The sequence below is a fragment of the Camelus ferus genome, chromosome 11, assembly GCF_009834535.1.
Source record: "Camelus ferus isolate YT-003-E chromosome 11, BCGSAC_Cfer_1.0, whole genome shotgun sequence".
Classification (NCBI taxonomy): Eukaryota; Metazoa; Chordata; class Mammalia; order Artiodactyla; family Camelidae; genus Camelus; species Camelus ferus.
Window position 1 is genome coordinate 22108537 of NC_045706.1, and position 23544 is coordinate 22132080.

At 47.9% G+C, this 23544-nt stretch overlaps 1 protein-coding gene across 1 annotated transcript in view; it reads right to left on the reverse strand.

Annotated features, from left to right (window-relative positions):
• The window catches only part of SORCS3 (sortilin related VPS10 domain containing receptor 3), a 565499-nt gene that overhangs the window by 295188 nt on the left and 246767 nt on the right, over positions 1-23544 (reverse strand). Inside the window, exon 3 of the mRNA XM_032490977.1 lies at positions 13494-13593. Within this exon, the coding sequence (XP_032346868.1) occupies positions 13494-13593 (100 nt within the window). The remainder of the gene's footprint in view (positions 1-13493; positions 13594-23544) is intronic.

Genomic DNA, 23544 nt, shown 5'->3' on the forward strand with positions numbered 1-23544 from the left:
GGGGACTATAGAGAAACCATCTTTATTGCTGCTCAAGAGGAGAGGGTGACACTGAGTACTTTAAACCATTTACAACTGGCTGACGGTCCAGCCAAGGCAAGACAGGCTCTCCAGACAGCCACGTTACGCAGCTATTAACGTTGAGGGAACCTTCGCCAAGAAATAACTTTTCACAACCTTGTGTCTTGCATCGCCGGCCTCCGCTGAGCTATCGGATGCTGATGCTGTGATTTGGGATCAAGGCAGGGCGGCTGAGACCAGGAAGCCAGCAGTCCATTAATCCAAGCCGACTCTGCGGAGCTAACCTGCCTGCTCGGATCCTGCTCCGACATCAACTCGCTCCTCTCCGAAGGTCCAGAGCGGAGTCAGGGAATCTTCCATGCATATATCTGCTGTCACTGTCTCCCCGGGGATGATTAAAGATTGGAGGTGCAGGCCAAAGACCACTTTGGATAATTGCATCCTATCTCTCTGCAGCTCTTCTCCTGTGACTGTCCTCCTCGTCTGGCCTGGCCTGGCTGTTTTCATCAGTCAAGTACCTCTCCTGATACCAACCCGCAACAAGGGGAAGGTCCTGGACAAAAATGGGCTGCCGACAACCGCACAGTCTCAGTCGGGAGCCCCGTGCCCAGGCCTGCCTTGCACTCCATGGCCGGTCTTTCTGCTCCCTTCCCTGCTGGCTTGTCCTTCTGGGTGGGGCCCTTTCTCACCCTCTGGACTTTAACAGACCTTCTTTCTCCAATTTGGGACCTTTTCACTCCTTGTTTAACCTTGACTTAGACTGTCGTCTGATTTTGCTGCCTTTGCCTGCCCTGGGTCTAACCTGGCCCTGGAGATCTCATCCATGCCCACAGGCCCATGGGCAGTTCCCCATCTAAGTCACCCTGGGCTGAAAGACTGACCCGGCCTCTTCTAACCCCAGGGCCCTAGGGACTCTAGGCTTACTGGACAGAGAGCCTCAAAGCTCCCAGGGGTCAGTATCCTTGGCCACCTGTCTGCCTGGGGCTGCCTGTATCATGCAGCGTCTTTCTGTGTCACTTAACCGGGGGAGCACTTGGCTTGAAGCCAGAAATCCGATTTCCAAAACCATAGTTCGGCCATTAAATGGCTAGGAAACCCTGACCAAGTGAGAGTGCCCCCACTGGGACTCAGTGTCTTCATCAGTTGAACGAGGGGCTTAAACCAGACAAACTTCGAGTCACCCACCAGCTCCACACTTCTCCAAACCCGACAACAGGGAGATGCCCAAGAGAGGGCCCTGCGTGCCCAGCCAGGCTGAGCGCCACTGGTCAATGGGCAGATCCAATGTGGAATGACCCCTGGTTTATAGGTGCCAGTTGTCCTGACCTCAGGGTGACAATAAGAGTAATAATAACAGTATTTACTAACCGGGCAGCTGGGGTCAGTCACTGGCTAAAAATCTGCAAGCATAATCCTCCTATCGGCCCAAGAGGTGGGTACTCGTATTATCATGATGACACAGACGAGGACACGGAAGCTTAGAAATACTAAATAATGTGCCCAAGCCACCAGCTGCTGAGAGGTAGAGCAGGATCTGCACCAAGTGGCTTCTTGCCCAAGTGGAAAGAGACCCCTGGGAACCCAACCAGCCCCCGCCCTATGGGGGTTTCCGAGTGGGAATGCCAGAGCCGAGCCTCACGGCTTCCTCTGGTGAATGACTGAACACTACGGCATCTTCCACAGGCAGTGCACTGCCCCGTCCTCCCCAGCCTCCTGTCTGTCCCACGTGTGAGGAGACTCTGCAACCCTGCGTTCCTCTGGCTTCTCCTCTCTGCAGGGCACATCTCGCACAACTTCCCAGCATGGGACCAGGGCGTTGCTAGACTAGAAGGAAGCACATCCCTCTGCACATCTGCGCTCTTGTTTGAGATACGTACAGAGAAGTTTCTGGAAGGCCACCAGTGTCCCTCTAAGCTGAGGGAAGCCAATAGGACACCAGAGTAAAAAGCTCGTGTTTCAAGCTTTTGGACAATCTGGGTTTACAACCTGGCCTGGCCTCTCTGTAGCGGGGAGACGTCTGTCTTCTTGCCTCAGTGTGCTCCCTCTGTCTCTGTCTCTCTCTCTCCTTCCCTCCCTTGAGCACTCACAATCACTCTCATTCTCTTACCTCCCCAACTTTCTTGTAAAATGGGGATAATTACAGTATTTACATATCTATGTGTGTAAGAAAAACGTCAGGTAGAACCATCAGCATGGCTCCCAGGAAGTGCTCAATCAATGTTAGCCTCTTTTTTTCTTTCTAAGGCCCGAGCTGGACCTAGAACCTGGTCCTGAGGTCCAGTCTAGCAGTTGCTGTCATAACCACAGGTTCTGAGCTCTCGGGCCACCAGCAGCTCTCCCAGCTCCCTGTCCCAAATGACAGTTCCACTTAAACACAATCTCTGCCAGTGTGGGGTCCAGGCCTGAGGGGGCTGCACTCTCCCTGGGCCTGGCACAGTGCCCTCCACCCCAGCAAGGCACTCCACAAATGCGTAATATCGAGACAGACCATCTGCACATCACCAAGAAGGAGCCATGAATCCGGACGTGCGGGTGCACAGGTGGAGATGGTGCTCCGTGGGTTTCAAGGCTGGAGGGGCTACCTGGATTCTGGAACCAGGCAGGGCTGGATGTGAAAATCCCTGTTTCACTGGTTCTATGTGCCTAATGGGGCTTGGGTGAAAATGGGTGGAAACTTGCATTGCGCACACTGCCCAGGGCTGGCAGCCATCACTTTTCATTTATACTCCATTAAGTAAGAGAGAAGCAATCAATGGATCAGTGAGAAGGCACACAAAGCAGGTGGCTGGATAGAGGGAGAAACAGAAGGGATGCAGAGGAGCACTTTTTTTTTCTTGTTTCTGAAGTTGAAAGGATTTTGCCTAATGCTGGTTTGAGCCTGGGTAGATTCCTTTCCCCAGGATGGAAAAGTCAGCTTTGTAGACATGGGATCCTGGGACCTGGGAGGCACCACTGAGCAGACAGGACGGCAAAGAGAAGTTCATTTAACTGGTGTGGGGGGGGTGCGGGGAGGGGTCGCATGGTTGAGCATCTACTCTGTGCACTTTCTAGGCATTATTTAGTTCTTAGGTTTTTTTTTACTCCTATTGTGAGCCCCATTTACGGATGAGAAAGCTAAGGCTTAGAGAAGGTAAATCATACATCCAAAGTGTGCTGCAAAGCTTTTCCCTCCACATCGTAACTCGTCACCAGGCACCAGGGAGGAACCAGGAACAGCTGGTCAGCTTCTAAACCGAACCTCACTCTTTCCCAACCCTGGCAGCCGGGAAACACTCACGCACATTTCTCTCTGGTCCACACCTCCATCCTCTCTGGTTCATTTCTTTCCTCTGTTTGGTCTTCATAAGACAGCCCAAGCCACTCCCCAGAGTTAGACTCTGCTGTGGAGGGACAGGGATGGCTGTCTGGGCCTGCAACGGGGGCCCTCTGCATGGGGCTGCCAGCTCCTAGCTGGGCCGCCATTTGTCACTGAGGTCAGCGTCTCACTCTGCACTGCCGGCTCAGACCCCAACACTCAGGGACAGGGACTTGTCTGCTCCAAACCTGCCCTCGAGCCATTTGGCAGCCCCGGGAATCCCAGGATGCTCGCCCCTCATTACCCGGACACGCTCACCAGCAGAGCGTGTGCTGAGCACTGACGTCTGTCATTCTGACCTTGGGCTGGTAATGGGGGGGACGGGCGAGGGGTGAGGCTGCGTGCCAGTAGCAATCTGTCTGCTTGGTTGAGCTCACCGAGGAAGAAAACAACAGAGTCGTTCCTGTCACCGGTGGCAGTGGTTGTTTTTGTCACAGATATCTCTACCTCGGGGGCAGGGAGACCCATTTGCTATATAACTGAGCATCGGAACATTAGGAAGAACACATTACCCTGCCTTCACGAGCTCTTTGCAAAAACTGCTCTTGCCTGTGATGCTCAGAAAACACACCCAGAAGGTCTGGTGGGGGCAGGGCAGGGAGAAGAGATGGAAGAGGATGCTTAACACGGGCACCTCATTGGTCCAAGAGGCCTTTGTCAGCCCTTCCTGCACAGCTCTCATCCTCTCAGCCTCCGCTCAGGAGCCTGCCATGGCTCCCCGTGCCCTTCTGCGCTGAGTCCTACTACAGCCCTGAGCTTTGACGGGTCTACAATACCCAGCCCCACCCGCCTCTCTCCCAGCTTGCCACTGCTAAAGTCAATACACCTCGTCACACTGCCAAACCTTCATCCTGTCCCCTCCTTCTCCAAATCCCAAGCTTTCTTCCAACGCCTGCCCCATTTTTGCCTCTGTCTTTCATCAGCTCTGATTACATCACAGGACCACATCTTTCTTCCAGCTGCCAGCTGTATTCACTCCTCCAGGTATTTCTAAAGTTTTCATAATGCTGTTTGTTGAGCATCTTTATATACACACAGATGCATGTGCACACATACACATACACAGAAAATCCAAACCAATAAAAATCAAATTAAAAACTAGGTGAGGCAAACAAAAGCCATGAAGTACAGTAAATGGCTAACATTTATTATTCATCTTAAAATGCCTGGATAATCTTACTGCAAGTCATATCCTTATTTTTAAAAAATATGATCTACTCCATGCAAACCCCAAAGGACACTTTGCAGAGAAGCCAGGCTATAGGTTTATATTCTTCCCATTTTCAAATAAAATGTAAAAGAAAAAAAAAAAACTAGTAATCATTTTAATGCGCCTTGAATAAATTCTTGGCCAGAGCACACTGCAGTAATTTACACAGGGGACCACAGACACATACTTACTGAGAAAGAGACTTTGTGACTAAAGAGGGAATTTCCAAGAATTGCTCTAGACTCCTTTTCCTTTAAGTGATTAGTTTGAATTGAACCGCACTCCATCGCGGGTCACACTTGCAAAGGCAAATGGAAACTTGTAAACCAGTGCCTTTCCCCTCATTGATCCACCTCTCTTCTGACTTCTTAACTTTGCTTTATTCTGATTTCTCAGCCCCTGATGAAGTCAGATACTTTCATTCCCCGGGAGGTTACTCTCTGGTTCCTTTACATACCAAGAAGAAAAAAGTTTGGACTTGGAATCAGTAAATGAAGAAGGTTTGGTCCAAGTTCTGTTCTTTTCCTTTTTTCACTCCTTCCTTTCACACATTTTCCACTAAACTCATCTCCCAAAACACTGCTCTAGCCTCTTGGTAACTATTAATTTATGAGGCAAGAAAAACAAGGTGGTTGTGAATTAACAAGAGTAGGACCATCTCTCTCCGTCAGCAGAAAAATCAATCTCTCCCAGGCAGTCAGCAGGTTTGGTTTTAAAAGACAGGGAAGATGACTGAAAAAAAAAGCAGGTGGCAGTGTGCCTTCTGGACAGGGCAGGAAGAGAGGCTCTTAAAAAACCCAGGGTTCTGGGATCTGCATCCCGCCTCCAAGTAAGCCAAGAAGTAGGCGACCCAGCAGGCGGGGCCCAGCAGCCCTGCTGTCAGCACCAGGGACGCAGCTAGGAGCCGGCTCACAGGGGTTTCCAGTTTGACCACAAGGCCAGCTCCATCTGAAGAGTCAGTCTTCCCCTCCCTTTCTGTCACTGGTTTCCTCCAAAACAATATTATGGTTCTCATTTTATCTTATTTATGGTCCCAGAAGGAGGGGATAGGTCAATGATCTTTTATACCTATTTTACAGATTGAGAAACAGAGGCTGAGACAATTTAAATGACTTCCCCACAGCTCAGGAAGAGAAAGGACTAAACAGAAATCCTGATCCCTTCCGCAGGGGAGACCCCCCCTCTCATTTCTTTGATAGCCGTTCACCTTGGGCATGCTACTCAACCGCTCTGTGCTTCCAGTGTGCTACAGGCTGTCTGGATTCCAGACCCTTGATTTCTCTTCCAGGTGCATATGAAATAGGATTCCAGCCACAATGACCCTCAGGCTTTGAGACCAGAGAACAAAGAAGCTGAGGATGTTTGTACAAAACCTACAGCTATAACGCACATTCAGTGACAGGCTTGGGAGCATGCATTCCCAACTGCTCCCTGCTCGCATCCACCTTGGTACCCAGTTGGGGTTCGCCATCAGATCTGTGGGCTCCAGCTGCCAACTGCCCACGGGCTTGGCAGACAACACTGGACGAGGAGTCAGCAGACCCCGATCCTGCACCGGAGGCTCTGCTGCAAATCACTTCATGACCTCGGGCAAGTCCCCGAGTGGTCTCTTCTGTTCAACTAGGGCCTGCCTAGACCGTCTCTGAGGACCCTTTTATCCCCAACATGCAGTGAGTCGAAGAATTAAATATGAGAGAAAGTGAGTTAGATGAGCACATTAGATCAAGGGGAGGGACCACCAGCAACCAAATTTGAGCAGGTCACTGACCTCTTGGTGCCAAACTTTCATCCGTTGTAAATGGAATAATGATAGTACCAACATCATAGGGTGGCTGGAGAAGCAGTAAATGAGTTAACTCACATAAAGCATTTAGAATAATTTGGGGCACATAGTAAAAATTCTCAAAAAATGCTAGCTGCTCTCTCTCCTCCCTTTTCCCCTCCCCCTCTCTTCCCCCTCCATCTTATTCTCACAACCATTATTATTATTATTGTCATTTTTATTATTATCATAAACACTTGTGCCCTTTGGAAACAGAAATGAATATTAGCACTAAGAGGGACTTCTGTTACTTGCTCTTTAACATATAGCTCATTATGCACATATTCTGAAGGGAGAAAGCAGGACCCACAGAGATGAGACTACAGAAGCAGGTGGCCAGAAAGGAAGAAGTGTGATACAGCAGAGCTGGCCCCTTGCCTGCTATGGTGATGCTTGGTGTCCTCGCCCCCTGGGTTGCCAGAACAAATGCCAACAGCATCTCTAGCTCCCTTTCCTGGTGGGGGAGGGCTGTGCATGCCTGGATGAGGACGGTGATGCTCATGCTGATGGACCCCTCAACTGTGCCATTGAGGATGCTGCGGTTCTGAGTTCTGCCAAGAGAGACAGCAGGTTGCAGGGAACCAATCACCTCCTGAACAAGGAACTGTGACTTCAGAAGAGCTGGCCTGAATGGGAGGGCTTAGCTGGCCAATAGGTGGCCATAAAACCAAGAGCTATGGGGATCATACCAAGGACCACCCAACTGGCTATCCACTGAGCCCAAAGACCACATGGTGGTCATCTAGACCACCTAAGATTGAAGGAGCCTCACAAAGGATAGGACCTAAACTTGCCACTATACAAACAGGGACATGGAGGCTCTGAGAGGGGGCTGGCTTATTCAAGATCATTCAGTTACTCAGAGGCAGAACCAGGACGAGAAAGATGTCTGCCTCTTTCTCCTGCTCTAGTGGTCTTACCTTTAAATGACACGAAAAGTCCCTTTGCACTGCAGAACCTGCCTCGTGATACTTCTGAGTCAAAGGGAGGTCTCTGCAAGCCATGCTCAGCTTCCTTTTTCTCTCACACAGATCATTGCATCACTGCAGGCCCCAGCAAGAGCAGCTTCTCTGTGCTAGCCTTCTCCTGTTGCCCCAAAGGCTACTCTGCAAATGTTAACTTTCCACTGGGAGATTTACTTACTACTCAGAATATGGCACGTGCATGACACCAATTGGAATACAAGGGATTGAAGTCGATTTGGGACAGCCTGCCAGACACCACACCCTGAACCCCACACCCTAGCTTATCTAAAACATTTCAAAATATAGAAGTTACATCTGAAAATATGCAGAGAATAATCTCTTAAGAAAATCAGGAACTGGTGACAAAGATGGCGTGGCTATACTGAGCCCTCGCTCTCACATGACAACGGTCATCAGGAGCTTGGACGACAGTCCCGCCGGGCCCCCATCTCTCTCTGGCATTACCTGCCCATCCCTTGTGTGCATCTGAGTCTGAGATCCCAGGTCCATGCAGGTGGTTGTTTTCTGTGTGCATCTTGTCTGCCCAAGTAGATTGCACATTTCTGAAAGCAGGAAGCTGCCATCCAAAATACTTTGCTCAGAGCTAGACACTTAACAGATGGCTTCACAGCCTAAAATTAGCCTTCCGCATTCTTTTTTTTTTTTTTTGCTTTGCTTTAGTGTAAGAGATTTTAATATCTGTGAATTGAAAGAGTACTACCTCAGAGCTTCCTCTCCCTGACCCTCCCACAATCTCTGGAGATGTGGTCAGGGAAAGCAGGAGTCTGAGATTTCAAGATTCTGTATTCTGTTTTGTTTAGAGGTTTCTCAGCGTATCAAAGTGAGCTCAAGGGTGATGCTGCCGTGTTAAGAGAATGACACGGGAATAACCAAAATCCGACCACACACACAATGCTTCTTTAACAGCTTGACAGAGGCAGCCTGCTCATCGGAGAAATCTGACGGGTAATTCCCACTGTATTTCTGCAGGGTAGCCTGGAAGTAATTATCCTTCTCGCTGGTAAATCAATTAGGAAAGGAGGATCTAACACTCCTCCCCTCCTCTAAGAAGGTAATCCTCTAACACTAATGGGCAGAAAACCCAGGCACCAGAGTTCCTACTAACAGATGAAAGCACTCGCCTGGACTTTGTGTCTGTGGGCAGGCCAGCCAAGCTGTGGCAGGTCCAAGCAGACAGCACGGCCTGGCTGGTCCAGCAGAGGTGAGTGGGGATCCTGACCCCCCGCTGACCAGATACCTCAGAGAAAGCAAATGGCTCATCTGCCTGAGCCTCAGTTTTTTGACCTGCCAAATGGGAATAAAACTACCAAGCTCAGGGGATTAACAGTGAAACTTAACAGAGGGTAGAAATGAATTTAGTCCAGTGCCTGGAATTTAGTAAGAGCTCTATAAAAAAGTGTTTCTCCTACTGTGATGTCAGCCCTTACAGTCCTCCATCCCCACTCCATCCCTCCTCCATCCACACACACAGGCACACACACCTCTCCCCTGCAGTAATTTGATCGCATTCGCTGGCAGTCAGGATGGTCTATGTTCTCCGTTCACTGTTTCCAAATCTGCAGGTGGCAGCTGCTTTTGAGCCAGAGCAATTAGGCCATAACACGCCTGCATTTCTCTTTCCACTCAAAGATTTGCTCTCAAATCGACACGCATGGTAGCTCAGTCCCTGTCTGGTTGAGGCACAAAGACTTCAGCCTGTTTGTATAAAGCACAACGCTGTTCAATGCAGGCTTGACCTTGGCACACACCACTCTGCATTGGCCCAAAGACAGAGTCCACTGATAGTAGTGAGTTCTAGGAACCCAGGGGTGTTTATCTCCTGCCAAGGGGAGGGGAGGCTGTGAGCTGGAGCTCAGACACCACACCCCAGCAGAGCCCCTCCTCCAGGGGCAGACCTCATACACCTCGGGAGCTAATGCACTGCTCTCCGTCTTCAAAGTGCTGGGCTCAGACATCACCCAGACAGTGAGCTCAGTGGCCAATGGCCAGCCAAAGACAAACAGTGAGGGATGCAGAATGCACATCAAATACAACTAGGGCAGGTCAAAGCCATTAAAATAATCCTGATGCCACTGCACCACAAGGTGGTCTAGAATTCAACTCAAGTATCTCTCCGGCACTTCATATCAATACTCTCATCTGGAAAAAGATGAGTCGGTATGACTAGTCCAAATCTCAGCTTCCTTAAGGGAGTCCGGCATTGCCAGATGTATCCTAACTTGCCCCCCCAAATAAAAGCTCTTGGGAAGTCTGTTGCAGACCCACCATTTACAAGTAACACAGCCTGGTGTGATATGCACAGAGGTCATTACCTTGCCTGCCTTCTAAGGTGGCTGGGAGGGCTGGCGATTATAGAGCGAGAGCTCTTAAGGGAACCTTAGTATAGTAGATGCTCAATTAATGCTACCTAAGCTCGCTGTACAGATGTTAACACTTCTCCTCTCAACTCAATGGCTATCTGCATTTGGAGATTTCATGTTGTCAGAAAAGTGTTAAGAAGCTTTGGGAATACCTACACTAATACAGGCACAATTTACTGTTTTACTAGGGGTAACGGAACTCTGATGTACTCACAGCCTCCAGGAAAGCAGTAGCCATGCGTTAAATAAGTAACACATTAGGTGAAAAGCAAGTATTTGGACAAGATTAGCTGGAAGAATCTGCTGCAGACTACTGCCACTAGCCAGTTGAAGATCATGGGGAGCTACAGATAATTTGGGTGCAGAGAGAACCAAAAGAATCATGATGAATTCAAGCTGAGATGAGACTCCAGACTGACCACAGGTTTAAACTTCAAGACATATGTAACAAAGAAACAACAACAAAAGCCAGTTGCATTACAAGGTCATGGGGGGAGGGTATAGCTCAGTGGTTGAGCTCATGCTTAGCGTGCTCGAGGTCCTGGGTTCAATCCCCAGTACCTCCATTTAAAAAAAAAAGTAAATAAATAAAAAAACTAATCCCCCCATTTTTTTAATTAAAAAAACTAAATAAAACCCAAGGTCATAATGGCCCAGAGCACTAGACCAATAAGCAAATAAGAGTATTTTCATTTACATCTAACTGTCACTTTGCCTGAGTGGCTTGAGCAGTGCAGGTCTAGTAAACCCAATACTCTGGTTAAGAGAGTCACCACGAAGGATGCTTGTGCGTCATCAGTGTCCAGCGGCTCCAAATACAGGCAAACACGCTTATAGTAAAATGAAACCGAATCTAAGTTTATCTCCGCTTGGATGATTCAGAAAGCATTTCAGGATCCCACAGTCCCTTTATGAAATTAATCTATATTGCTATTTCCAAAATAAATATATAAACCCATGGCATTCATGAGCCTGTCTTTTTGTCTTTCCCTGAACTGAGTGAAGAAAATGTCCGTACTTTTAACTTTCTGGGTGACAGTGTCTCTTAGGTGGCATTTAATTGTGCTTTGGAGGTGGTTCTCAGAAAAGACAAGACAAAACAGACCTAACTTTTGTTAACTGGGTGATAATTCCTGTGAGGAACTGCTCCAGAGAGCCCATGGTCTGAACATCACCTCTGGGAAGGAGAAACGGAGGTGCATCTCTGCACCAGTGGTCTCCAAATCCCAGCTGCACGTTCTTCTAGCCCTCAGCATCAGCCTTATCCCGCCCTTGGTTTCCCACACGACTGAGCACCTCTAGGTTATACCAAAAAGAGGTTAACAGTCAAGAGTGGAGAAAAATGGCAGAAGACCGAAAGAAGTGTCGTGATCAGTAGGAGTCCAACAGGCACCACACATGACAGATGACTACCAGAATGGATGCAAACAGGTGTGACCCTTCAAGTGCCACTTGGGAAAATCCTCACAAAGACAGGTGATCCACCACCTACATGAAGATGTGATTAATTCTTGTGGTCCAGACAGAGGTCAGAGATCAGCACTGAAGGGCACCTGCCATCTGTCAAATACCCACCCCCTGCTTCTTCCAGAGTGCAGACACCCCCTGTGATTCTCCGGCCCCAAGCTACTGTGGGGGATGGGAGGAGCTTTAAGCTGGGAGTTAAAGAGACCAGGTGTCCATTCTGCTGCTAACCAGCCTAGTGCCATGGGCGAGGCTCCGTGGGCCTCAGCTTCCTTCTTAATGAAGGGAGAGCGCAAAGGAAGACTTGACATAGACCACTGCTGAGTTGATTGGGTCAAGTTTTATCATGTGTCCACATGGGCATGGCACCAAGCTTTAATTCAAGGTCACAAAGCAACTGCCTCAAGTTCCCAGGTCAGGACTAGACCATCAATTCTGAAGCCCAGGGCTGTGATTACATGGAAGGGAAAGGAGCAGAGCGTGGTCCAAAGCAAAGACACCTGGTCTGAGCATCAGAAATCCCATGCTCTAACTCTGGCTCCATTTCTTACCCGCCTCTGTGGTCTTTTCTGGCTTCAGTTTCCTCATCTGGGAATCGAGACTATTGGAATAGATGAAGGATCCTTAATCAAGACTCCACGGACACCTTGGGTCCACAGATGGAATTCAAGGTGTTCATAAATATCTAAAAATTGTTTGCAAAATTTTGCATGTGGGGGCATGTTTCTAAAGAGGAGGCCTAGCACTTTAATCACATTTGCAAAGGAGCTGCAGTTCAAAAACTATCAACAACTGCTCGTATAGATGAAATCTATGATCCCTTCCATCCAGCTCTAATGTTCAGTAATTCAAATAACAATATTGAGAAATGGGAAAAGGACAACCCTTTGGGACAAAGAAAAGAATGACTCAGCTAAAACCAGCAACAGGCACCTAAACGGCTGTCTTGATCAGCAGAGTTTTGGCACTTGGCTGGGAGGCACAGTCCCAGGTGTGGGGACTCCTGGAGCTGGCTGGATCTCCGGGCATCAATTACCAACGCTGAACCAGGAGTCACCAATCCTGCTTCTTCCCTTTGCTGAGGACAGCCAGGTGGGAGTGAGGAGAAGGGGTGGCTGGGCTGTGATGTTAAGGGTCTGAGTCCAAGTTGCCCTGCTTTGAGTAGCACAATCATGGTTCTAAGCCACCGCTTGGACTCCACCAGGTTGGACTCAGAGATCAGGGACCTCTGCACACTGGGTTGAAGATCATCCCTGAGCCTACCTCGCTAAAGAAAGGATTTGCAAAACCACTGGGGAATGCAAACAGATTGCAGAAGGAGAGCTGGGGAGTGCCATTTTCAGCATTTAAGAAACTCTGAAATGGCCTTTTATATCGGTGGTGTGTTTACTGGGGCCAGATCAGCCTAGTTTCTAAACAGTAGTACCCTCCTAGCTGGGGAAAGAGCACCTCTCCCCAAAGCCAATATATTAGAAAGCATTTCATTTCTAAAACCATTCACCACTCCACGCAACTCAGGCCCCCTCTTCCCAGTAGGTCTCCACGAGCAAAGTCTGACCTCATACAATTTCACTCATGTCCTGGCTGTTAAGTGAAGAGGAAAGACAGAAAATCAGAGGCTGGCAGAGTCAGTTGGCTCCCCTGTGCCTCAGAATGAGCTCTGGCTGGATCCAGTGGAAGAATCTAGGAGCTGCCTATCCTTGGCAAAAACCAACTCCCTGTTTACATGGAGGGTTCTGAAAAGAGACCAGCAAAAAGGAGGCTGCAGGAGAACTCAGCTCTGGAGTCCAGCAGTCCCATTCTTAGATTCTAGGTCTGTCACTCACCCTATTACTTGTTACTGTCTGCCTTCAGGCTAGAAAGTCATGTAATCTCTCTGAGCTTCAGTTTCTTCATCTGTAAAATGGGGACAGTAGTCTTTTTTGCCACATAGATTCATCACGAGGATAAATGAGATTCGGTATATAAAGCACATAGCACCATCCTTGGCACAGAGGAACCCCTTACATAGTTATATACTGTTACTGTTGTGAGTATTATTATTATTATTATTATTATTATTATTATTATTATTATTATTACTATTATTATTACTATTGTTACTACTATATCAAAGCAGGTGTTAGAACTACAGTGTCTGTGGCATTCTTGGCATATAAAACGGGCAGTCTATCAGCGATGCGGTGGCTACTGGTTTTTTTTTCCTTAACTCCTGCCCTTGGCCGTCCTGCCACTCCACAAGGAGTGCTTAGGACCCACCGACCCCTCCTCTCACCTTCCTTTTGTTGGTAGGATTGACGTAGAGGTAACTGAGGACAGTCTTCAAACCCACTTTGTCATTCAGCTTTTCATAGGTGGTGCCATAATCCGTGGATCTGCAGGTAAGAGAGAAAGAAAGAAAGGAAGAGATTGTTTTACCAAATGGGGGATTGTGTTTAAAGGGGAGCCCGGCTCTCCCTCAACCTGCATCTTTGTTCCCAAATCACATGAGTGCTTAAAAGTGTTCTTCAGAGATAAAAGGCCCCATTAATTTTGGAAGAGCAATTAGACTAATGCATCTGCTCACTACCTGAGCTCGCTCCCCTCTGCTCCTGGCCTTTCTCGGAGACCTACTTTCCGGCCCTTTGTGAGGCTGTGCAGTGAAAGGAGCTGCCGGAGCCCGGCTGCCCCCCACACTCAGCTCTCTGGTCCCACGCGCGCGTGGTGCTGCGGACAGAGGAACGAATTCCCGCCTGGAGCTGTGCATGAAGACCAAGGGGAGAAAGGCCAGACCTTCTCCTGAGGTCCCTGAGGTGCAACCGACTTCACACTCCTCCACTGAGCCTGAAGCCTGGCAACCCTCAGAGAGGCAGGAAGTGCTGTATCCAGGAGCTTGTGGGGTCCAATGGCCAAATCTGGCAGGACTGGTGGAGAGTCTGATGCTCTACACAGGAGAAAAAGCCCGGGACATGGACTGCAGCCAATAAGCTCATCATCCCAACGAGCCTGCTGGCTACCCGCCCCCTCCACTAAGTCTAATTTCCAGGGCTCTGATCTTATACCAAGACCACAAGTCAGGGCTCAGAGAACAAAGGCAGACCAAGCGACCCACAGGTCCCTTCCTCTCCATCCCACCTCTCCACGATGGAGCAGGGACAGCAGGCACCCAAAAATGGATTCAATTAGCCAACCTCCCTGAGGCTCCCACCTCACTGCTCCAACCCCCACGCCACACGTACCTCCCTCTGCTTTCAGATCACCAGTACCATCAGGTTCTCACCCCCTTTCTGCCATCGCCTTCCTTGGCTAAACTCACGAATCCTTTCCCACTAGAGCTTTAGACATCACAGAAGCCACCTCATTCTCTCTATGGCCAAGTGACCTCATGGGTGCCTGCATTCCATCTCAAATCTCAGTTCCTGACTCTGGCCCTGTGTCTCCCCTAGTAACTACCTGCCCCTGCCTTTTCTGTCATCCTTTACCCACCTTCTAATACTAATCTGCTTCTGCCATGGCCCAAGCTTAGCTTTACAAGTCTCATAGCCAAACTGTGTGATGACCCTTAAGAATAATCCCCGTCTCCATCCAATTTGGCTAATTCTGTGTCTCAGGCCCAGGCTAAGTACCCACCCTCATCTCTGTTAAGGCTTCCCTGGCCCTTTTCCCAGTCACCACTCATCTCTCCTCTGCACCAGAACAAAGTTCCCCGTCCGTTACACACCCAAGGCACACGCTGTGCGTGCCTCTTTTATTCTTTGATATTGTCATGATTAGTTTCCTTACTTTCTGTTTCCCCAACCACAATGCAAGCTGGTCGAGGAACAAGGAACTTAGGAATACACTACAGGGAGAGGAAAGAACATGAACCTGGGGCTTAGCGAAGTCTGTGTTCCATTCCTAGATGGGCAGCTACCGGCTGCGAGACCAGACGCCGGTCACTTAACCCGCCAGAGCCACGGGCTTCTATTTGAAAAATGGGGACAATTTAACCTCATGAGGCGTTTGTGAGGATGCAAAAATACAACCCATGGGAAGCCTTCTAATAGGATGTAGCGGACTGAAATGTCAAAAAATAAATGAAAATACAAACGACACTCACTTCTCCTTTCTCCGAAATAGAATCAGGCCTTGAACATCATATGCATTCAGCACGTTTACTGAATAGACGAACCTCAGTATTTCTAATCCCTCCCGAGGCTACAGGCCCCACATGGTCATCAGTTATGCTAACTTTGATGGTCAGCCACCCCCAAAACTGACTGCTTATCTTCTGTCTCCTGTCTACCTGAGGCACTAGGAGTCACTGCCAATCAGAGAAAGTCTTGCCTTTATCTCTCGAACCCAGCTCAGTCTTCAAGTCTTAACGATTCTGTCTCCTAAGTAACGTAGACCCCTGATCTTTCCATCCTCATTCCAATGCGTGGCTCGTGTATCACCACTTCTGAAACAATCTCCCAACTGGATGCTCCTCTTCTACTTTCTCCCCCTCCCATCAATTGCCATGCTGTCATCGGGTTATATTTCAACCGTGCAGATCTGTCCACCTCCCTCCCTGGCAGTAATTACCCACTGCCTGTACACAGTGAAGCTATAGCTTCCAATGCTTAGTCTTGTAAAATCTGGCTACACCTTCACTTACTAGACCATATCTAGTCGCTTGCTCCTCTGCCCCTGTCTCCCCAGCCTCACTAAACTCTCCTGAATGCCATGCATTTTCATTGCCTCCATTTCTGGCACATCATTTCCTTCGCCTGAACTAGCTCCAACCCCTGGTTCCTCTACTTGGTAAATTTCTCTCCAACCTTCACACTCTACTCCAATATCACTCCCCTTCCAACTTCCTCCCTGGGAAATTAATCACCATTTCCTTCCTGTTCTCATACTACCTTGTGAATATTTCTATTCCAGCATGTATCCTATTGTTGTGACCATACTAGTTTTATCCTGGGACCTCCTCCTTGACTATACCTCCCTATGGGCAAGAACCATTTCTCATAACAGCCCCAACGCCTTGCACCATGTCTGGTACAAAGCAAATGTTGAACGTTGTGATGTTTGTATTGCTTTGTTTTGTCTTTATTTGCAAGAATGAATGAAGGAATAAACTTGTCCAAACGTACTCGTGAGTTCTTGGCCAAATACTAACGTCTAGAGGCAACTCAACACAGAGCCACACCTAGGAAACACACCTAACACAGGAATGCCAGCATGACTTACAGACTGGTCAGACCTAGCAGCGTTGGATGCCACAGATGGATCTAGAGTTCACTCACTCACACAAGCATTAAGGCTAAATGACCAGTCACCCTGACCTCCTACCCTACCCAAGGCAGGGGAGACGACACACCATAATCTCTAGGAAATGTTAATAGGATATTTTACTAATACAAACAAAACACTTTATTAATACAAACAAAATGTTAATACAAGCAAAAATGCAAACAAAACAAAACAATTCACTTCTTGAATCTACACTCTTGAAGGCGTAAAGACAGCATAGTGTAGGGAAAGAACATTGAACTTGGAATCTGGAAGTCTAGACTCTAGAAATGATTCTGAAATGGATGCAAAGTCTTACCCAGGAAAGGTCAATTTTCTAAGCCCATTAAAGAGAAAATTCTTCTGACACTTGTTAAAATGGAAAGGCAGACTTCATTCAGGACCAGTGCGATAGGTAAGGGGACCACAACAATGAGGTTTCCACATCAAGGAGGGAGACTGGGCTCAACCCTCAACACAACAAGATAAACAAGGAGTTTACAGCCAGAGAGAAAGGTGGGGGTCAGTGGGTAGAGCATGACTAAGAGGGTGGGGAAATTCTCTGCTGAACTAACCTGACAGAATTCTTGCTGAAGGCAGGTCACAGTGATCAGACATACCCAAGGCATTAATGGCGGATGAGGAATTTGATCAGCTATTGAGTATAAGCAGATATGGAGTGTGATGAGATACTGGTTAAACTGCTAAAATTGGGCTCTGGAGGACACACCCAAGGACAGGGCCTAGTTGAAAAGAGCTCAGAGGATGCTGACCAGAGCTTGGTCAAGAAGAGAACCTGCGTCAAGCTCCCTCCTATCACCAACACAAGAGGTTTAACTCTGATAATCATAAGGCCCTTTCTGGGCTTTCAATCTTATCATCCCACCAACACAGCACTAAGCTGTTTTCCAACTAGAGACTTCCCCTCATGCTATATACAGCCAACATCTTCCTTGTAAGAGAGAAATTCTCAGGACTCCCTGCATGACTGATGTCACAACTAACTTCCTTCCAGAATCCAAATAACCCTCATCAAAGGTGGTGTGCTGAGCACCACTCACAGTCCCCTTTCTGCAAACTGCACAACAGATTCACACTGACTTCGCTGTTTTCCAAAAGCAGCTGCTCCAAGTAGGGGCTTCCCAACAAAGGATTCTCCAAGGCTCAGCCTCCTCCTTGCCTCCGGCAGCTGCTGCTCATTCAGGAAAACAGAAACAGGCCTAACTCAGTGCAGACACCTCCCTGGGGCCAAAGTAGCCCTGGATCCTGTCCTTTCCAGCATGGACACAGCATCCCGCTTTGACCACAGGGATCTCTGGGCCCCCTATGCCCAGGGGGAGGGGCAGCAGGCAGAGAGACCTCGGGGCCACTGCCGGAGACAGCTATGCCTGCAGAAGTCACTTTTACAAGCAGACCATCCTCCACCTTGTGACTCCAGACATCGGCCGGTGGGGTCCCTTAGAGGAAGCAGGCTCATTTCCCCTACTTGAAGGCTAGCTTTCCCAAATCTTGACCGTAGGCTCCTAACCCTGAAGTGTCCAGAAAGCAGGAAACATCACACACATGTCTTTGTCTTTTGTTATGAATTATTTCCAGTGCACAGAAAAACACAAGATGCCAATCATATACCCTCTACTAGATCTATATGTTGCTTATGAATACGAATACTCCATAATCTTCCGAGTGTTTCTACATTTACATAAACATTATCATACAGGATATATGTCCTGTAGCTTCTTATTTTGCCCAGCATTCAGTTTGGGGGATTTTACCCATGTTGACACACCCAGCCATTGATTCATTCCTTTTAACTGCTGTAGAGCATTGCAGCTTACCAATAAATCCCTGGCTATTTATCCTTTCAACCACTGATAAGCATTTTTGCTCTTTTAAAACTTGCTATGATAAATGTTTCAGTCTTTATTTTTACACCTGACTTCTTGCGCATCTGTAAAAACTAATCTGTTTTTTTTTTTTTTTGGAGAGATAATTTCACGTGCACTTACCACTCATACTCCATGCACAACTTCTACTTTGCTGATCACTGACCAATTTTTCTCTAAGGATGCTGTACCTTCAAAGAGCTTCCCTTCAGCAAAAACCGGGTCCTTCTTTATTCCCAAGGCCTGAGTCCACAGCTTCTGACCAGTCTCATCCCAGCGACCCCTGGCTTTAGAATCCTGAATTCTAGAGTGTCTGAACCCACTCCCAAGCTGAGGCCCTTGAATCCTGGCCACAGGAGCTCTGTCTCTGGTTTGCCCACTTGCATCACTGTAGGTCACCTGCTCTGTGGCTCCATCACCTGCCCAGGGACCCACTGCTGTCTGGCTGGGCCTCCAAGCTGCCAACCACTCACACTCTTCCCTAGGTCCCCGAGGCTGACTGGTAGACCAGACATCTGCCCTCTTCAACTTCCCAAGACTCTTGGTCTGAGCTCTTTGACCATTCAGGAGCTCCTGATCCATTCTGATAGATCTTCAGAAGAGCTCTGCATGGGCCAGGAGGACCTCCCTACATCCCAGGAGGGCTCCCTAGCCTAACCTGCCATAATCCTGGTAGTTACCCAGGGCCATGCTCTCAGTGACAGTTTCCAGAGCTGAGTTGTGAATATGGCCTACTTTCATCCGCCCAGCAAGCTCCCACTCCTCTAGTGAGCTTCTGGGGGAAAGGCTGGAGGCAAAAGGCATACGAGTTCCTATTTTAAAAGTGAAAAAACAGAAAAGAGAAACCTTCAGCCAATGCAGCTAAGTCAGCTTCTCGGAAGAGCTGGGCTAGAGCTCAAACACCACCCCCCACCCTGTTCCCAATGCCACGTTCCTGCCAGAGGTGCGAAGGCCCTCTGCCAGTTCTCACTGGGCCACCAGATGTTCAGGATGGAGGCAGGCACACTGCTCTCCTAACCCAGCCAGCCGCCTTCCCCTTGTCTGCCGCCTGCGCTGCTCAGACCCCCTCCTCCTGCCCTCTCCAACCTCCGCCCCCGAGAAGAAACTGAGAAATTTCAAGTCTTTTACTCTTTGGTTCTCTGATCAGCCTTTCATCTTCTCAGTGGACTCCCTTCTCTGTGACACAATCTAAAATTAGCAAACAACCTCAGTCCTGATAGTCCTTTTTCCTGTGAGGAATTGTATTTTGTTTTGCTTGTTTCTTAATGCTTACCAATCTATCCTCTATTACGGCTTCTCCTCTGTGCCAGGTAATGGGCTTGCCCCCTCCCTTCCTGAACACTTAAGAGCAGATCTAGCTCAGGTGAGTGAACTGCTTTCTGGAAAAGGGCCAGAGAGCAAATATTTTAGGTTTTGCCAATCTCTATCACAACTACTCAACTCTGCCCTTGTAGTTCAAAAAAAAAAAAAAAAAAAGAAAGAAACAAGGAAACAAACAAAAAAACAGCCTAACAGGATGCATTAATGAATGGGTGTGCTGTGTTACAATAAAACCGTATTTCCAAAAGCAGGCAGTGCATAACGTGGTGGCCACTGCTCCAGCTGATTGCAATATCAACCCCTGCCATCCCCACCACCAGCCAGGCTCCTCCCACTCTCTTTTTGTCTCCAAGACAACTTCCCAAGATTCTAGCCAGGGCCTCTGATGCCCTAACTCACTCTTCCCTGCCTGGCTGCCACGGGGTCAAAATGCCTGCCCACGTCTGGCACTCAGGCCTTCGCGGCACCTCCTGTTTCCTGCTCTCCCAACTTGCTTACGGCTGGCAACTGTCATTTCCTTTTTGACTCCAGCTCTAGTACTAATTACATCGTGGAGACTTTTCCTACAACTTCAGCCCACACCCTCCTCTGCATCTAGATGAACAGCACCTAGGAGTCCCCTGTTTATTCTCTGAATATGCATATGTACTTCTGCTCTTTTCAGCAGTTACTGAAAGCTCTTTAAAAGGAATATAACAAATGAAATGTCTTTTGAATCTCGGAAAGTGCAGAGCCCTAAGTGGAGAAAATAAGGCAGATGGCAGCAGGGCAAAGACAGCTAGGCTCAGCACTGGAAGACGCAGCTGTGTGAGCTCTTCACGGCTCTGAACAATAGGGCTGTTGTCGCGAGGGCTCAGCAGAGAACAGTGAGGTACCTGGTCTAGCATCTGATAAACCCTTGGGCCAGAAACATGGATGGCTGTCATTCTTATGAATACTCCAGATTATATTGTTCTCAAGGGAAATCACCTTGTTTTCTTTTCCTTGATTTATACTCTCTACACTTGGTGGGTGAGGCACATGGATGCTCAATTAATCATTAAAGAATCTTTGGCCACTGTCCCCAGTTGCTGTCATAAATGTACAGTATGGCCCAACTACCTGGGGAATCAAAAGGCAGAACCGTGCCTCCAAGGGCCAGGCCTTGGGAAGACCCCACCAGCACTCCCGCGAACATTTCACTGAGGTCAGTCAACTATACTGAGGATGGCCAACAATCAAAGACCAGAAGCAAAGAGGGGCTCCAGTGTCTGGTGAACCACAGCCCCCTCTGAGGGCAGAGTCAAGAGTTTCCCCAGCACAGCTCCAGACCCATGGCTTCCCAGAGAGTCCTTATGATGGAGATGGGAAAACCACTGGTACTTTCCTCTGGCCTGCTGCACCTCCCCATCCGAGGGCCAGTGCCCAAAGCTGCATTAATTTGTATCTCTGCAATGGCAGAAGCCCAGCCTGACCACAAATAACCAGCCAGAAAACTAATTTCAGACTCTGAGCCAAAAGCAAGAGATTGAAATAGCTTCATTCTCCAAGTGAGTACTGGTCCCACCCTCTGCTTCAGAAAAACCACAGGCAGACTGATGCCAAGACAGAAGCTCACATGGCTCTCAAGGGGCCTCTTGTGTCATCTGACTCCATAGCCGGATCACCTAGTCTCCCAAAGAAAGACACAATGATGCAGGGTAATGAATGTGTTCCTGCCCCAGTTTTCTGAATGAGAGCCATCGCTGGCTTCCAAGTGCAGGAAATTGGAGGCTATCTGACTCTGGAGACCAGATCATGCAGAATTCATGGTTCACATCAAATATAAAATGTAGACCCAGCAGCAGCACCATTCCAGCTCAGATCTAGGAGATGTGGGGTGTGTGGGCTTGGCCAAACGTTCAGATCATTGGTCTTTCTTTCCCCTTGATGTCTGAACACTCTATTCTAACCGAAGAATCTGTTCAGGCAATAGGGTTGTTGAGTTGTTGTTCTGAGGATTCAAAATGACAAGAGATCTCAGTCCTGTCAGCCAAGAGGCCCATTGGTGTCATACAAGTGAAGGGAGGAAAGAAGCCCTCCAGAGAAAGGAAAGAACATGAGTGGACCCCCAAGAGGATGTGACATCCCGTAATTCACTGCACCTCTGTTCATACGAACATAACAGAATGGCAATCATTAGGGGAAAGAATAAATAATATTCAGTGTATTTTACACACACACACACACACTATATAATAGCATTAAAGAATAAGGTAGATATCAAGATTATTGAAAAGTCTCTAAGACATTACTAAATGAAAAAGGCTACTGAATAATAACGCATTAAATACGCAAGCAGTATACCCAGACAAAACAAAAAATATATTTCCACCAGGTTTCTAAGTTGTGAATATGGTCTACTTATAAGTGCACTCTGAATTTTCTTATGGATAACACAAATAAATGGTAAAAGAAATTACTTTTGAATAGGGGACCAGGGTGGGGTGGGGTGGCTACAAGGACTTCAGCTTGTTTGTAATGTTGCAATGTTTTCAAAACAAAAGTATATCCATATAACACTCATGCAATTAAAAAATAGGAGCAATAAAGTGATTTGTTACTGAGCAGTTACAATGCAGATCCGTAAATTAACACATCTGTAGAGGGACTCTATTATAGATAATAATTTGCATTCAAAAAGACAGCCTGAAGTAATCGTTAAGAGGATTCACTTCAGAGTCAAGCAGATTTGGTTTCAAATGCAGCCTGTGGAACCTCGGGCTAATTACAGAAGTCTCATGTTTCGTATCTGCTCAATGGGAATATAAATATCACTTTCATGGGGTTACTGTGACACTTCAATAGCCCTAATATCATGAAGTTCACTTCACTGCCAGTTGTTGGGAGGCCCGATGATAGAACAATAATGTCATCATTGGAGGAGAAATTGTCTCGCACATCTCTGGGCAAACAGCAGCTGAGTTATAGTTACCTCACCACCAGTGTGGGCAGGCTAATGCCCTCTCACTCCCACCCAATCGGCGGTAAACTACCACAAGCCATGAGGGAAGACGGTGGGGCTGCTCCACATGATCAGAGATAGCCTCCAGCAGGCGGCCAACACTTACAAATTAAAGCCTAGGGAAAACGGACTCAACTTTTTTCACTAAGTTTTCCCAGGTTAAAAAATAATGAGGCATGAGCTAGGAGGTTCTGGACAGTTTTATTTAGCAAGGCATCTCTATCTGGGGAGTAGATGTTTACCATTTCCCTTTAAAATTGCATGTAGCCAGTCTGGTCCCTGTGACATGCATGCAATTATGCCTGTTCGTGCACATCCAGAAACCCCCAGGATAAAATGTGTAGCTGCCTAATGGAGAAATAGGAACTGGTGAAGAGCCTTCAAACCATCCCTCCACCCTGGAGAAGCTAAATTCTGTGTCCCATTCATTTGTAAATCTTTCTCTTCCTGGGGGAAGCGCAATGCTTTGTATGTGGTAAGCCCTCAATGCATTAATTAATCCATCAGTTAAAGCGAGTCTGTGCCTCCTAGAAGCAGTCAGCCGTGGAGAGAAGGGAGTGTCTCCTTTTGCTGCTCTCCTCTTCCATGAAGCCTCTCATCTTTCTTGCCTCTGGTTTCCTAGCGCTCAGCATCTCTGTCACCTCGGGGAGCATTGTACCTGCTCTCTGGGGACACACATCTCCTCTCTTCTGCTATTGTTTTATGCCATTATTTAACTTTTTGTGTACGAGACTTCCTTTCTCCAGAGTAAGTCCTCTGAGGTCAAGGAATTACCTGGCATGTCTTTAACCCCTAACGCATGCTGAATAATACCATGCAGGCTGGATACTCAGGCTGAGTGAATGTGTCCTAGGGACTGAAAGACTCACATTCAGATAGATTTCCTTCTCCATGTGAGAGGT